At 39.7% G+C, this 15,235-nt stretch overlaps 1 protein-coding gene across 3 annotated transcripts in view; it reads left to right on the forward strand.

Annotated features, from left to right (window-relative positions):
- The first annotated feature begins 3,399 nt into the window (after positions 1–3,399).
- The window catches only part of GOSR1 (golgi SNAP receptor complex member 1), a 43,355-nt gene continuing 31,519 nt past the window's right edge, over positions 3,400–15,235 (forward strand). For 2 of the 3 annotated variants that reach the window (XM_043903293.1, XM_043903295.1), the window contains exons 1-4: positions 3,400–3,524; positions 6,385–6,505; positions 12,069–12,156; positions 12,503–12,610. In XM_043903293.1, coding sequence (XP_043759228.1) covers positions 3,494–3,524; positions 6,385–6,505; positions 12,069–12,156; positions 12,503–12,610 — 348 coding nt within the window. In that variant the 5' untranslated portion in view covers positions 3,400–3,493. The remainder of the gene's footprint in view (positions 3,525–6,384; positions 6,506–12,068; positions 12,157–12,502; positions 12,611–15,235) is intronic. The other variant, XM_043903294.1, reaches the window with a different exon arrangement.

Genomic DNA, 15,235 nt, shown 5'->3' on the forward strand with positions numbered 1-15,235 from the left:
TTTGGAGTGAGTATAACTTAAAGGGGTTGAAAAGAGTCAGACACAACTTAGGGACTAAACAATAACAACAAACAATAAGGAGTCAATCTTGGACACATGGGAAAAAGTACAAAAGAAGAAGCACCCTTTGACAATTGGGTGATGAGAACAAAAAGAAAAAGAGGATAGTTTAGAGTCCTGCAAGATAAATGAAAACTGGGCTTCCCTGGTGGCTCAGTGGTGGGGAATTTGCCTGCCAATGCAGGGGGACACGGGTTCGACCCCTGCTCTGGAAAGATTCCACAAGCCACAGGGCAACTGAGCCTGTGAGCCACAATGACTGAATCCACGTGCTGCAACTACTGAAGCCTAAGTACCTAGAGCCTGTGCCCCTCAACAAGAGAAGCCTCCGCAATGAGAAGCCCACACACCACAACTAGAGAGTAGCCCCTGCTCACCGCAACTAGAGGAAGGCTCAGCGCAGACATAAATAAATAAACTTTTTTTAAAAAGATAAAACCTGTTGAAGGTTTGGAAAGTTACTAAAGTAACAAGGACTTAAGGGTCAACACCCTAGCAAAGGGAGTTCAGAGGTGAACGTAATGAAGTTTTCACCTTAAGGCAATTGTTGATTTGTAAGTGGTGAGTAAGAGAGACACAGTAGCAGAGAACCCACACAGAAGCTTTCGGCAGGTGATGTGAGATCAGCACCTATCAAGGAAGAGGGCGCTGGTCATCAGACTTTCAATTAGGACACTTGCATGACTACACATCACAAATAGCAGTAATTACAAGTAACCGAAACAGGTGAATTTTTACATAGAATCCCACTTGGTATTAGTCCCACCCCACACTGGAGTAAACTGATCTGCCCCTACATGAAGTGCCTACAAGAAGCAGAAAATTGTGAGTCTCCTATGATTACTACAAATTGTAATCTATAATGTATAACATCCAATTAAAAGTTCCTTTTATTATCCCATCTCAAATGATGAAAGAGCAAGGAAAAAAATAGAAACAGTGCCACGGGAGTCACAGATTCTTCAGTTACCACTCAGACTTTAAAATAATGGAAAGGGATAAATTCAGGAAAGTAAAAGATAAGATGGAAGAATTTTAGCAGATAATTGTGCTAAGTCGCTCAGTTGTGTCCAACTCTTTGCGACCCTATGGACTGTAGCCCGCCAGGCTCCTCTGTCCATGGGATTCTCCAGGCAAGAATGCAGGGGGACACGGGTTCGACTCCAGAATACTGGAGTGGGTTGCCATGCCCTCCTTCAGGGGATCTTCCCAACCCAGGGATTGAACCTGTGTCTCTTACATCTCCTGCATTGGCAGGCAGGTTCTTTACCACTAGCTCCACCTGGGAAGCCCTTGGCAGATAATTAACATCTATTAAAAATTAGAGACTTTCACTTCAGGACAAAATGGACTAGATGTAGTTCTATTCCTCCCACCAATCACAGCAAAAAACCAAAAAACTCATGCATTATACATAAAGGAGACTCAGGTAGAGAGAAGGCAGACCACCCAGGAACCTCCAAGTGATCTCCTGCATCCAAGGAATGACACAGTGGTGAGTTCCCTGGGTTTTCTTTTTGGCCTCATGTATCTCATAATAGATGTTGCCTCATGTATCCCATAATGGATCCTGGAGACATTAACAACCCAGAAATGCCAAAGGGCGCAGACAACAAAAAGTAAAGAAAAGCCTTCTCCTGTCAAAGGAGCAGGAAAGGGGCAATCTACCAGGGCAGAACAGTCTACGGTAACAATTGTACTAATTCAGCCAATTGCTATGGAAAAAACCGAGGCCATCTCTACCCTCCGCCAGCAGAGGCTGAACAGACAGCCTAGAACTCTTTCCCACTGCCTGGGTGGTATCAAAGAGGGCCATGTGGGGCGCTAGGACTGTCACTACCACATAGTGATAATGAAGTCTTCTGTCATGGTGTCAGTGGGGGGCAGTAACAAGTCACCCTTCCCACCTGGGTTAACAACAAAGGCCAAGATGGAGGGGGTGGGGTGTGTGTGTGTGTGTGTGTGTGAACTTTCACTCTCAGCTAGTAGTAACAAGGTTCTACTATCCTCATCAGCATAGAGTCAAAGGTGCTCTGCTTAAACAGAGGTGTTAAATAAGATCCAGAGTCTTATTCAATATGATGCCTAAAATATCCAGAATACAATTTTTTAAATCACTTATTATACCAAGACCCCAGAAAATTTCAACTTGAATGAAAAAAGACAACAGATGCCAACATCAAAATGACACAGACATGGAAATTATCTGACAAGGATATAATAAAAATATTTCAATGAGCAATTACAAATAATCTTAGAATAGATGATAAAAAGAATCTCCACAAAGAAAACCTCTCACCAAATAAATAAAAGATATATAAGGAACCAAATGAAAATTTTTGATCTGAAAAAATACAAAGAAACCTACCTAAAACCCACCATAATCAACCTTCCGAAAACTAAAGATAACGAAAAAGTTTTTAAAGCAGAGAGAAGAGATATATTAGTTTTAGTGAAAAAATTCAAATAACAGCCAATATCTCATCAGAAACTGTGGAATCAGGAAGAATTGGCACATTTTTCAAGTGCTGGGGGAAAAAAGCAATTGTCAGCCCCAGATTCCTAATCTGGCAACGAAATTTTTCAGGAATGGGGAAATCCAGATATCTCAGACGAAGAAAAACTAACAGAATTTGTCTCCAGCTGAACTACTTTTTAACAAATGGCTAAAGGAGGTTCTTGAAACAGAACATGATACAAGGCGGAGGTAGGATGCAGAGGTTGGTCTCGGGAAGAAAAGAGCCTCTGGCTCCGAGAAAGAGGTGGCTGAAGATACACATTTGAGAGAAGGTGAAGGAAACAGGCAGTTGGGTCTGAGGGTGACTTTCTTCTCAGCCTGGGAGATAGCTCCTGCTGCAGGAGCTGCTGCTGCTAAGTCGCTTCAGTCGTGTCCGACTCTGTGCGACCCCATAGAGGGCGGCCCACCATGATCCTCTGTCCCTAGGATTCTCCAAGCAAGAATACTGGAGTGGGTTGCCATTTCCTTCTCCAATGCATGAAAGTGAAAAGTGAAGTCGCTCAGTCGTGTCGGACTCTTCGCGACCCCATGGACCGTAGCCTACCAGGCCCCTCCGTCCACGGGATTTTCCAGGCAAGAGTACTGGAGTGGGGTGCTATGTCCTTCTCCAGGGGAGGTATCGCCTAAAGAGCGGATAAACCCAGCCAGCTCAAGGCGATGATGCGGGTTTGGGACGCGGAGAGCGAATACAGACACCAAAAAGACAGATGTTCAGGGAGTGTCAGGCGCTAAATCTGAAGCTGTCCATCTCACTACTCAAAAGGTGTAATATGATAAATCGACCACCAGGTGGCGGTGTCTGTGGAAGCTCACGTATCCCATCGGGCCTGGCGCCGAGCGGAAGAAGGCGTGGACGTGACTCTCTGGCTCGCCTCGCCTCAACTCTCCTATCCCCACTGACGTTGGACAACAAAGATGGCGGCAGGAACGAGCAATTACTGGGAAGGTGAGGGGAGACCTCCTTCTACGTCTTGCCAAGGGGCAGAAGGGCTGAGTAAGGACGGGTCTTGGCGGAGGCAGCAGAGGGAAGAGCCTGGCCTCCAGAGCGGCTGAGTTGAGGGGTAGGGCTGGTCTAGCGGGAGTCCTCGGGCCTGGGAGTTGTAGAAACCGTACGGTCCGGGGAGGAGGCTGACCTGATCGGCAACGGGACCTGGGGCAGGTATTGGGCAGAGAAGGCTGAGCCGCGGCCGACGGGAAGAGGGTCTGATTCTCCGGAGGAGAGCTGGGCTGAGGCGGTAGCGGAACTTGGACGGAGGGGTTTGGAGTGTGAACTCTGAGAGGAAGCGAGTGTTGAGTCCAGAAGACTGGAGCAGTCAGCGTCTTAGAGTTGAGGTCGCTGTTGGACAATTGAGTAGGAAAAGAGAAAGGAGGAACTTGTCGGTCCGGTCCATCGAGGGAAGTTGTGTGAGCGGAATGTCTCCCTCCTGTAGGGTCCCCTTGGCAGCTTCGGGCTGGGACTTCGAGGATTGGGTGGCGAGTCGCGTTTGAAGGCAGAGGAAATAACTTTACTCTCTGCTCCGGAGATCAGTTTTGTTAAAAAAAGAGAAAGTTGAGAGAATCAATGTGAATTGTAATGATTGCATCTGTTATACCTCTTCTACCAAAAAAAAAAAAAAAAAAAATACCCCATCATGTGACTTGACAAGTATGTTTATTTAATTCCTGAAAATATGATTCGATAAAGTGGTCTCAGGTAAAACTCATTTCTGGACCATGATGATGAACAGAGATCAGAGAGCTCACCTTTTTTTTTTTTTTTTTTTTGGTCTATTGTCTCTTTGCTCTACTGCAAAATATAATAGAAACTACTCTCTGAAACCCCTTCCCTTTTAACCGATTTCCTCCTGCTCCCCATTGAAGCCTCTGGAGACCACCACAAATAACAGTATTGTCACGATCAGCCTCTTGGTCTAGAATAGTTTATTCTAAGTTCATGGGTACTTGCCTGTCATACTTTCAGTATGCTTTTACTTGATATTTCATTACTAGAGAAGACAATGACTAATTACAGAGAAGCGTGCTAACAGTTTAAAACGTATGAAAGCGCTTATTTGAAATGTGTGTGCTAGCTAGAAAATATTTTTAAATTATGTAGAAGTGGTTATTGGTATCTTTAATTTAGTCATTAGGCTATACTTTTTTGAAGCATCGTGCTATAATCATTATAGCAGCTTATTTTTTTATTGAGTATACTTGCTTTACAGTTGTGTTAGTTGCTATTGTACAGTGAAGTGCATCAGCTATGTGTATACATATATCCCCTCCCTCTTGAACTCCCTCCTGCCCCCTCCATCCCACCCATCTAGGTTATCACAGAGCACCGCGCTGAGCTCCCTGTGCTATAGGCAGTAGGTTCCCACCAGCTATTTTAGGCATCTCTCTCTGTCTCTCTAGTGGCTAAGTCTGTGTCCAACTCTTGTAATCCCATGGACTGCAGCCTGCCAGGCTCCTCTGTCCATGGGATTCTCCAGGCAAGAATACTGGAGTGGGTTGCCATTTCCTTCTCCAGGGGATATTCCCGACCCAGGAATCAAACCCAGATCTCCTGCCTTGCAGGCAGATTCTTTGCCAACTGAGCTATGGGGGAAGCCCTACATTTTTTTTTTTTTTTTTTTTAAGCAGTGTATTTATGTCAAACCTAATCTCCCAGTTCATCCCACCCTCCCCACCTGCCTCTGTCCAGCACGTTTGTTCCCTGTGTCTGTAGTGGCTTATTGACTGCTCTGTGCCAGGTGCTTTAAGTACATGATTAGTAATGCATAGGAAAACTCTGAAGGTAAAGATTTATAAAGCAAAAAGCAGAAATTCATAGGTTAAATCGATTGTGAATAAATCTCAGAGCCAGTTCTCAGAACTTCAGAACTTCAGGCTGAGCTGAGGTTCTGAGGTTTGGTCTCTGGGAAAATGTACTTCACTGTATTAGCTGCATGGTGCTTCCTACATCTGGTTGCTCGTTAGTGTATTGAAATAATGTTTTATATTCTTATTCCTGAAAGATGAGATGTTTATACTATGCGTTCTGTATTCCAACAGTTTTATTTTGACCTCTACTTCATCATGAATGAAAGTACTCATTTCTAGATAAGAGTTACTGGACTGGCTTCTCTCACTCAACTTAGGTGCCAGGCTATTACATGATGCCAGTTTCTCTCCATATCTCTTTTCTTCTGTTTTTTTCAAACTTATGCTCTTATTTCTGTCGTACTTAGAGTTGACCTCGTCGGTAGCATATTGTTCATTTGCTGTTAAACTCAGCCTCGCTTATTGAAAGATAGTTTTTCAAATCTTTGTCAGTGATTTTTTTTCTTTAACAATCACTTACTCTATTGTCAAGAATTTCATAAATTTCATAAGCCTAGTAAAGCTTTGACACAAGAGATAGGATAATCCCTGTCAAAAACAGTGATGGTTTCCTTTTTATAAAATTAGCAGGTAAATGGATACAGTGCTGGTCATAAACCATATTCAGTTCCTTTGGTGATTTGTTCTCTTCTGTTTTCCTCTGAGTTACAAAATTTTAGTTAGTGCTATAGAAATAATTTCAGAGATGTTAGAACAACATTTGTTGTTTAGCTGTCTTTAGGATAAAGCCGAAAATTTGCATCCCCACTATTTCTCCCCTTTTTGCCTCATCTGAAGTTTAAATAAGTGACTGTTTTCATGGATAAATGTTTGGTTCGCGTCTTTTAGTACTCTAGATATATGATCATCTTCATAGTTTGTTTTCTTCAGAAAAGTTTTGTGTTTTTTATATCTACTGATGGACTTTTTATGTCTAATTATTTGCTTTTGTAATTTTGTTAAAGATCTCAGGAAACAGGCTCGACAGCTGGAAAATGAACTTGACCTGAAACTAGTTTCCTTCAGTAAACTATGTACAAGCTACAGTCACAGCAGTGCCCGAGATGGAAGACGCGACAGGTATAGGTACTACCAGATTCTCTCTCTTTTGCCTTATAGTTATATAGTATTTTTATTTTTATTTTTTATATAGTATTTTAAAAGCATTTAAAAAAAAAACAGTAAAATATAACTCTGTAACTTGGTCTATTGGTGAATTTTTGGTGGTTTTTAAAGTGATTTATAAAAATTCTTAATTCTAGAGATTGACATTTATTTGGAATCCTTAGGCAAATATTGTGTTGGTATCGGGAGGGAAATGCTAAGGCTTAAGAATGAGTCGTCAGAAATAAATTTCTTTTTCATCCCGTATAAGGAAATGTTGCTTTGCCCACATTGTGTTTCTTACATTTTCTGATTGCTAAATGGATCTGAGGGACTACTCAAATGCAAAGTATACCTACTGCTATTCTGGTGTTTTAGAATTAAGCTGATGCAGTATATGTCCTTACTGTTAATGATCCAAGCTATTTTAAATTTTGGTTCTTTTTTTTTTTTTGTATTGGGGTATATCTGATTAACAGTGTTGTGATGATTTTAGATGAATAGTGAAGAGACTCAGCCATACATATACACATATCCATTCTCGCCCATACTCCCTTCCCATCATCCAGGCTGCCACATAACATTGAGCAGAGTTCTCTGTGCTATTCAGTAGGTCCCTGTTGGTTATCCATTTTAAATATAGCAGCGTGTACATGTAACGTTTGTTCTTTTTTGAGAAACTGGTATACTGCTCTTTGAACAGATATAAATGTAGTCTTATCTTTGAACCTCACTTTAGGCCATCCACTTATTTAAAAAAATATTAGGAAATACTTAAAACAGGAAGATAGAATAATGTAATGGATCCCTGTGTGCCTATCTCCCACTTTAAGAAATAATCATCATCAATTCATTTGAAGCCCCTGATGGCATCCCATTTTCTCCCTCCCTATAATCTCCATACGTTTTTACTATGTATATTTGTGTTCCTGAACAATTCATAATGGTTACTTTTTAACTTGCTTTTTTGTTTAACATTATTTAAAAAAATAATTTTATTTATCTTTGGCTATGCTGGGTCTTCGTTGCTGCATGGACTTTCTCTAGTTGTGGCAAGTTGGGGCTGCTCTTCGCTGCAGTGCTGGGGCTTCTCTTATTGTGGAGCACAGGCTCTAGGGCATGTGAGCTTCAGTAGTTGTGGCTCCCGAGCTCTCGAGCAGAGACTCAGTAGTTGTGACACATGGCCTTAGTCGATGTTACTATTGTAATTGTTTGGGGGCACCACAGACTACACCCTTGTAAGATGGCAGAGTTAATCAATGTTGTGTGTGTTCTGACTCCTCCATGCACAGGTCGTTCTCTCTTCTCTTTCCCTCTCCTCAGGCCTTCCTGTGCCTGAGACACAACAATATTGAAATTAGACCAATTAATAACTCTACAGTGACCAAGTGAAAGTGTCTGTCACTTTAAATCAAAAGCTGGAAATGATTAATACTGAAGATCTAGATAGGTCAAAAGCTAGGCTGAACAACCAAGTTCTGAACACAAAGGAAAAGTTCTTGAAGGAAGTTAAATACTGCTGCTCCCGTGAACATACAAATGATAAGAGAGTGAAAAGCCTCACTGCTGATACGGAGAAAGTTTTAGTGGTCTGAACAGATCAAACCAGCCACAGCATTCTGTTAAGCCAGAGCCTAATCAGAGCAAAGCACTAACTCTCTCCAGTTCTGTGAAGCTGAGAGGGCAAGCTGCAGAAGCTAGTCGAGGTTGGTTTGTGAGGTTTAAGGAAAGAAGACATCCCCATAATGTCAAAGAGCAAGGAGAAGCCACAAGTGCTGACATATTAATAGACGCTGTAGCAAGTTATCTAGCGGAGCCAGCTAAGGTAATTAATGAAGGTGGTGACATTAACTAGCAAATTTTCAATATAGATGATACAGCTTTCTATTGAAAGGTGTCATCTAGGACTTTCATAGTTAGAGAGAAATTGATGTCTGAAAGCTTCAAAGGACAGATTGACCCTCTTGTTAGGGTCTAATGCAGCTGTTGACTTCTAAGTTGAAGCCAGTGCTCACTGACCATTTCAAAAATCCTAGGGCCCTTAAGGATTGTGCTAGATCTGCTCTGCCAGTGCTCCGTTAAGTTGAACAACAAAGCCTGGATGACAGCACATGTGTTTACAACAGAATATTTTAAGCCCACTGATGAAACCTACCCTTTGGAAAAAAGATTCCTTTCAAAATATGACTGCACATTGACAATGCACCTTGTTCACCCAGAAGCTCTCATGGAGATGTACAGTGAGATTGATGTTACTTTCATGCCTGTGTTAGTGTCCATTCTGTAGCCCATGATCAAGGAGTAATTTCAACTTTCAAGTCTTATTACTGAAGAAATAATAAATAATGGAAGCCGCTATCTATGGCTTCCACAGATAGTGCTTCTTCTGATAGGTCTGGACAGAGTCAATTGAAACCCTTCTAGAAAGGATTCACCATTCTAGATGCCATTAACAGCATTAAGATCACAGAAAGAGGTCAAAATAATGTTATCAGGTATTTGGAAGAAGTTGATTCCAAACCTTATGGATAACTTTGAGAGGGGGTTCAAGACTTCTGTGGAGGAAGTAACTGCTCATGTGGTGGAAATAGCAAGAGAATTAGAAGTTAGAGTTAGAAGTGAAGTCTGAAGCTGTGACTGAACTGCCACAGATGACAAGTTGTTTTTTGTATATATTTACAGATAGATAGATACAGATACATGTATACATATGGATATGTGTGGGCTTCCCAGGTGGTAAAGAACCAGCCTGCCAGTACAGGAGACATAAGAGATGTGAGTTCAATGCCTGGGTCAGGAAGATCCCTTGGAGGAGGGCATGGCAACCCGCTCCAGTATTCTTGCCTGGAGAATCCCATGGACAGAGGACAGACAGGCTATAGTCCGTGGGATTGCAAAGAGTCGGACCTGAGTGAAGTGACTTAGCATGCACACATGCATGGATATATATATGTGTGTGTGTGTGTGTCTAAGTTTCTTATAGACAAATGGTTTCTTGAGATAGAATCTACTTCTACTCCTGGTGAAGATGCTATGAAGATCGTTGAAATGACAACAAAGGATTTAGAATATTACATAAACTTAGTTGATAGAGCAGCAGCAGAATTTGAGAGGATTGACTCAAATCTTGAAAGAAGTTCTGCTGTGGGTAAAATACTGTCAAATAGCATCACATGCTGTAGAGAAATCATTTGTGAAAAGAAGAGTCAATTCAACAACTTCAGTGTTGTCTTACTTTTTAAAATTGCCACAGCCACCCAGCCTTTACCAGCCACCACCCTAGTCAGTCAGTAGCTATCAATATCAAGGCAAGACCCTCCATCAGCAGAAAGATTACTCACTGAAGGCTCAGGTGATGGTTAGGATTTTTAAGCCATAAAGTGTTTTTAAATTCTGGTGTGTACATTGGTTTTTTTTGAGAGTAATACTATTGCATACTTAACAGATTACAGTAGAGTGTAAACAACTTTTATGTGCACTGAGAAACAAAAAAATTAATGTGATTCACTTTATTGAAATGCTTGCTTTATTGTGGTGGTCTGGAACTAAACCTGCAGTATCTCTGAGGTATACTTGTACTTTTATGACTCCTTTAAAGGGGAAACTATTTAAAAACATTCCATCAGAAATTCTACAACAAATTGAGATTGAGTTTGTGGAGTTACTTCACTCTCACTGTCCCTTTTAACAAGAAACCTAGGGCCATGAGGATCCAGTGTGCATCTTAAAGTGTTTGTTGCCCAGGTTGAAAGCACATCATAATGAATAAACTCAGTGATGACCAGAATTTTTCTTCCAGGAGTTATTTTTTTACTTTCTGTGTTTTGAGAACTATGTGGTCTGTGAATCACCACATATTTATGAAATGAATTAAATTTAACTGAATCTCAGTATTGTGGAGAGGATGTTTTTCCTCATTTCCCTGGACTTGTACCTCCCTGAGAGTGGTGAATGTAGAGATTGCCTCCTCATTCATTCAGCAAGTATTTTAATGAGCATCTACCATGTGCCAAGCACTGTTCTAGGTGGTAGGCTTGTATCTGTGAACAAGATAGAGGCAGTTTTCTTCCTGATGGAACATACATCATTGGTCCATTGTTCTTTTTCATATATCTGGTAGGGGAGGATCTGTATTAGTAGTGTATAAAGTATTTCCCCTGGGCACATTCTAAGAGATAACCACGGAACCTTGGGTTGACTCTGACACATAATAAAGAATGAAATATTTTAAGGTGAATGAATTAAAATTTTAAAGAAAAATTTGGACCTAAGCATCCTAAATTGAAAATCCTCCTTATTAGCTACTTTTTGGCTATTTCACTGTTTGTTACTATTGCTGTAAATGTGTATGTAGAAAAGAGAAAGAGCCAAGGTAAATTTTGCCATTTAAAGAAGAAGTGTTAGTGTTAGTTGCTCAGTCATGTCTGACTCTCTGCGACCTCATGGACTGTAGCCCACCAGGCTCCTCTGTCTCTGGAATTCTCCAGGCAAGAGTACTGGAGTGGGTTGCCATTCTCTTCTCCAGGGGATTTTTCCTACCCAGAGATCGAACCCCAGTCTCCTGCATTGCAGGCAGATTCTGTACCGTCTGAGCCACCGGGGAAGCAAACTGATGAAGCAGCGGCCACAGGGCAAGACAGAGTCTTAGTGAGACTGGAGAACATAGTCACTGTCTGGTATTTGTCTGTGTTCAGTATGACTAAGATCAGTGTTGAGCTATAGCTGCTCATATGATGATACATACCACTTGGAGACTTAATGAAGGTTAATGGTTTTTCAGAAGAGAAAGAAACTTTCAAGACATTTGGTTTTAGAATTTGAATCTGTCAAACATAAGTTTCACTTGTAAAAATTAAGTTTGGCTTTCCAGACTTTAGAAGACAGTTCAATACATTTTTGCAAAGCAAAACAGAAGTAATTATATAATCTAAGAGGAAATGTAAAAGATTGGTATTAAAACTTCCCTGCCAGACGTGGCTATCTGTATTAGACTTAAAGCCAATTCCTGATTATTTAATATTATTTATCCAGTTTGTGGATTATTTAAATCTCAATTTTATTTATTTTTGGAAAGAGTCACGGAAGGAAGACAGAACTTAAATTAAGGCAAAAAATTTAAAGGTTATTTCTCACAGATCTAACATAATCTCTAATAACATTTTATGGCTCCTCTTACATGCTGTACTATGTAGTTCTGCAATTTTATTTCACAATATTTGTTCCTTCAGATCCAGCATTTAATTAGGCACTGTCATAGCTTAAGTTATTTTCATTTGGGAAACAGGAAGCAAGCATTTTTAATTTCTTTGCATTATTAAGATTGGGACAGTTGTACATTCAATTTTATTTTATACTGCATTTAATATTCAGGATGTGTGATCTTTATAGGAAAACTTCAATAAAAATTATATTTTTTTATGAAACAAAAAGAATGTCTCAGCGGTTCCACTTGACCTTTTTAAAAATAATTACCTTATCATTTTAAGTATATTTTAAAGTATTAGGTTTAAGTAATAGATTCTCTTTTATTTGAACTTCTCTTTAGCTCTGACACAACACCCCTTTTAAATGGATCAAGCCAAGACAGAATGTTTGAAACTATGGCGATTGAGATTGAACAGCTTTTGGCAAGAGTGAGTACATTCTTTTAAAGGATAGTTTTCCTAGTAACTGTGTACTTGTTAGGTACGATACTAGATTATATTAATGCAGACATATTTATTGAAATTACCCTTTCATTCAAGATGTGTGCCTCCCCAGGCCACTTGAGTCTTGATAACAGCCATTCCAAGGTCCTATTTTATTAGCCCTTTTGGATATTTTAGGGAAATACCGAATCCTTACATGCTGTCTTCTTGTTTTTATTTTTTTGCTGTTAGCCAGAAGGGCATATAGGCATTTAATTTGCTTTTATCTCCTTATCATGCTTTCTGAAATGTTTGTATGGATTTTCTTTTTTTTTTTTTTTTTCTGTTTTAGCTTACAGGAGTAAATGATAAAATGGCAGAATATACCAACAGTGCAGGTGTCCCCTCCTTGAATGCAGCACTGATGCATACATTACAGCGACATAGAGACATACTGCAGGTAATACATTGGGCTTGAAATCTTTATGTCATTATAGGAGGGTTTTGAGTTTTCTTTACTCCATGAAGAGAACATGTGCACATGTATTTAGGAGAACAAAGGGAAAAATCTTCCAAGAGGGTAAATGTGCTGTGGAAGTTTGTCCTGTTTCGCTTTTTTGTTTTTCTTGTTATTATAAGATTCTAAAAATGCTCATTAGCTCTTTCTTTTGCCTGGTAAAATTGAATCATACTCATCAGTAGGTGAGGATGTTACTGCTGTGGGAGATCTTGCTACCCAGCTGAAGCAGCGAAGCAGCCAGTGGTTATACATAAGCAGTCATGATGGTTTCTTTCATCAGGCTTTGACAATAGCAGGGAGGAGAAGTAATTTGCTATATTTAGTGTATTGTTTGAGAAAACATTAAAAGTATACCAATGAAACAAATGAACTCTTAAAAAATTTACATGGGAGGGTGCTGAAAATACAGTAGTACAAATAGGAAAGCAAATTTTTTAATAGTGAAAAAATCCAGTCATTTCTAATTTTTAAAACTCATGTTAAAAATAGAATACTTTATTTACCTAGTACAGAAATGTGTACATCAGATTAAAATCTATCATCATGCTATAAGATATTTATTTAACATTGTATGGAAGTTGTTGGTAGTTCGGTTACACAGTAAAAAGAACAAGATATAAATAATTGAAAAGGGGGACGAAAATCTGTATTCTGTACTAGTGATAAGATTATATAGCTAATATAATCCAGAAAACTAAACAAAAGTTGGAGACAAATTCAATAAGTTGATGACTTGCAAAATTAATATATAAAGCAAGCAGTTTTCCTATACACAAACAATAACCTGTTAAAAAGTATAGTGGAAGAAACTTAAAAGTTTTATGTATAATTTAATAAGAATGTATAGGAAGGACTTACATACATAAAGTTCTGCTGAGGAGTATAAAGGGGCTTCTCTGGTGGCTCAGTGGTAAAGAATCTGCCTGACAATGCAAGGCCCTCAAGTTCGATCCCTTACCCAGGAAGATCCCACATGCCAGAGAAACTTAGCTGGATTTTTCCACAGCTAAACAAGGCTCCCCTGTGACCTGAACACTACATGCCTAGCACTTAGAAAACAGCTTTGAAAACGTGTCCAGACAACCTATCACACAATTATACACAGCAGCTCTACTTGTAACAGCTTAAAAAAAAAAAAAAAAGATTTCTCTCTAAATCAGCCTATCCATTGAATATTCCCTGATAACTCAGTTGGTAAAGAATCCGCCTGCAATGCAGGAGACCTTGGTTCGATTCCTCGGTCGGGAAGATCCACTGGAGAAGGTATAGGCTGCACAATCCAGTATTCCTGGTCTTCCCTTGTGGCTCAGCTGGTAAAAAATCTGCCTGCAATGTAGAAGACCTGTGTTCGATCTCTGGGTTTGGAAGAGCCCCTGGAGAAGGAAAGGCTACCCACTCCAGTATTCTGGCTTAGAGAATTCCTTGGACTGTATAGTCCATGGAGTCGCAAAGAGTCAGACACAACTCAGAGACTTTCACTTTCATTGAATGTTATCCCAATGGAAATAAACAGTTTGCTAATATGGGAAGATTACTTGATATTTTATGAACTTAAAGATTACAGCAGACTATGGTATGATGTTGTTTTTAGCATAAATGAAAGAAATAATAAACTTGTATATGGAAAAACATATTTCCTGAAAGAAACTGAAAGAAAATAATGATAATATTAAGAACTGTGGAGCAGGATGTTTTTACTTATATTTCATTTGGTGCTCTTTTAGTTTATGGTGCCCCACATGCATGTATTATTTTTACTTCTAAAGGATCAATAGGAGCTCTCTGGGAGATGGGATTATGTTTTTTTTATCTTTTTAATATACTTATCTGAATTTTTAAAAGCAGTGAATTTTCCTTAATAACTTAAAAATATGGTAGAAAAAAGAAAAGGAAATATTCTAAAATTCTTTTATTCTTTACAACTCTCTTGATTCTATTCATTTGATTGGTTTAGAAATTAACTTTCTGCAGGAGTTCCAAAAAGATGAAATTTGAAAATAAGCCCCATTGGGTACACTAATGAGTAGAAAGAGCTTCTGAAGTTTTATCGTAGGCTATTTGAAGTTATTTCATCTGAGGATTATTTTTTCTTTACAATTCTGCCCTATAGGACAGCGTATGAGAGGATACCCAGGATGGTGGTCTAATGGCACTGTTAAGCTCGTGCTGGGCTTCCCAGGGGGCACTCTAGTGCTAGAGAACCTTCCTGCCAATGAAGGAGATGTAAGAGACATGGGTTCAATTCCTGGGTCAGGAAAATCCTCTGGAGGAGGACATGACAACCCACTCCGGTATTCTTGCCTGGAGAATCTCATGGACAGAGGAACCTGGCAGGCTGCAGTCCGTTGGGCTGCAAAGAGTCGGACAAGACTGAAGTGACTTCACAGACACACATACATACATACAACTGAAGTGACTACACACACACACACCACTACCACCACCCCTTCGGTGCCAAACTTTTCATTTGAAAAAAGTTGGTCACTCTTCAGGAAAGTGATTATAATGGTATTTTTACCTCTTGACGATTAGTTTTCTTAAATAGCAGTTATCTTGACAGAGATT

Source organism: Cervus elaphus, chromosome 5, assembly GCF_910594005.1.
Source record: "Cervus elaphus chromosome 5, mCerEla1.1, whole genome shotgun sequence".
Lineage (NCBI taxonomy): Eukaryota > Metazoa > Chordata > Mammalia > Artiodactyla > Cervidae > Cervus > Cervus elaphus.